The sequence below is a fragment of the Carlito syrichta genome, unplaced genomic scaffold (assembly GCF_000164805.1).
Source record: "Carlito syrichta isolate Samal-C Ts95f unplaced genomic scaffold, Tarsius_syrichta-2.0.1 Scaffold138451, whole genome shotgun sequence".
Taxonomy (NCBI): domain Eukaryota; kingdom Metazoa; phylum Chordata; class Mammalia; order Primates; family Tarsiidae; genus Carlito; species Carlito syrichta.
In genome coordinates, this window is record NW_007082547.1 from 565375 (window position 1) to 565820 (window position 446).

Below are 446 nucleotides of genomic sequence, written 5' to 3' on the forward strand. Positions count from 1 at the left end.
TGTCTCCGCCCCTGGCCTCCTCCCTTGTCCCCGCCCCTGGGCTCATCATTCGCCCCCCCTCCACCGCCCTCAGGGCCCGCCCTCGCCCTGGGCTCCTCCTCCGGCCCCGCCCCTCCACTGCACGTCGCGCCGGCCTCCTCCCGCGTCGCCGGCCCGGGCTTGTCTCTCGTCCCCGCCCTCGTCCCGCCCTCGCTTCCGTCCCAAGATTCCGGCGCGTGTCTCACCTGCACGTGCGGTTGTGCGCGGTGGCGAAGGGGGGCGGGGCGCGCGCCAGCGTGAAGTTGACGAAGCCACGCAGGTCGCGGGCGCGGGTCCACTGGTAGTAGGCACGCGGCAGGAAGTCGGACGAGAAGGCCAGCAGGAGAGCCTAGGCAGCTTGGCTATCTTACAAGCAGAGAGCCAGTCTTCACCGGACACAGACCTCTCATGATCTGATCTTGGACTTC

At 70.0% G+C, this 446-nt stretch overlaps 1 protein-coding gene across 1 annotated transcript in view; it reads right to left on the reverse strand.

The window, feature by feature from the left end:
• The window catches only part of ANO7 (anoctamin 7), a 37430-nt gene that overhangs the window by 4991 nt on the left and 31993 nt on the right, over nucleotides 1-446 (reverse strand). The window contains 2 exon segments of the mRNA XM_008049860.1: nucleotides 225-375; nucleotides 418-446. The exon segment at nucleotides 418-446 is cut by the window's right edge and continues 175 nt beyond it. Coding sequence (XP_008048051.1) covers nucleotides 225-375; nucleotides 418-446 — 180 coding nt within the window.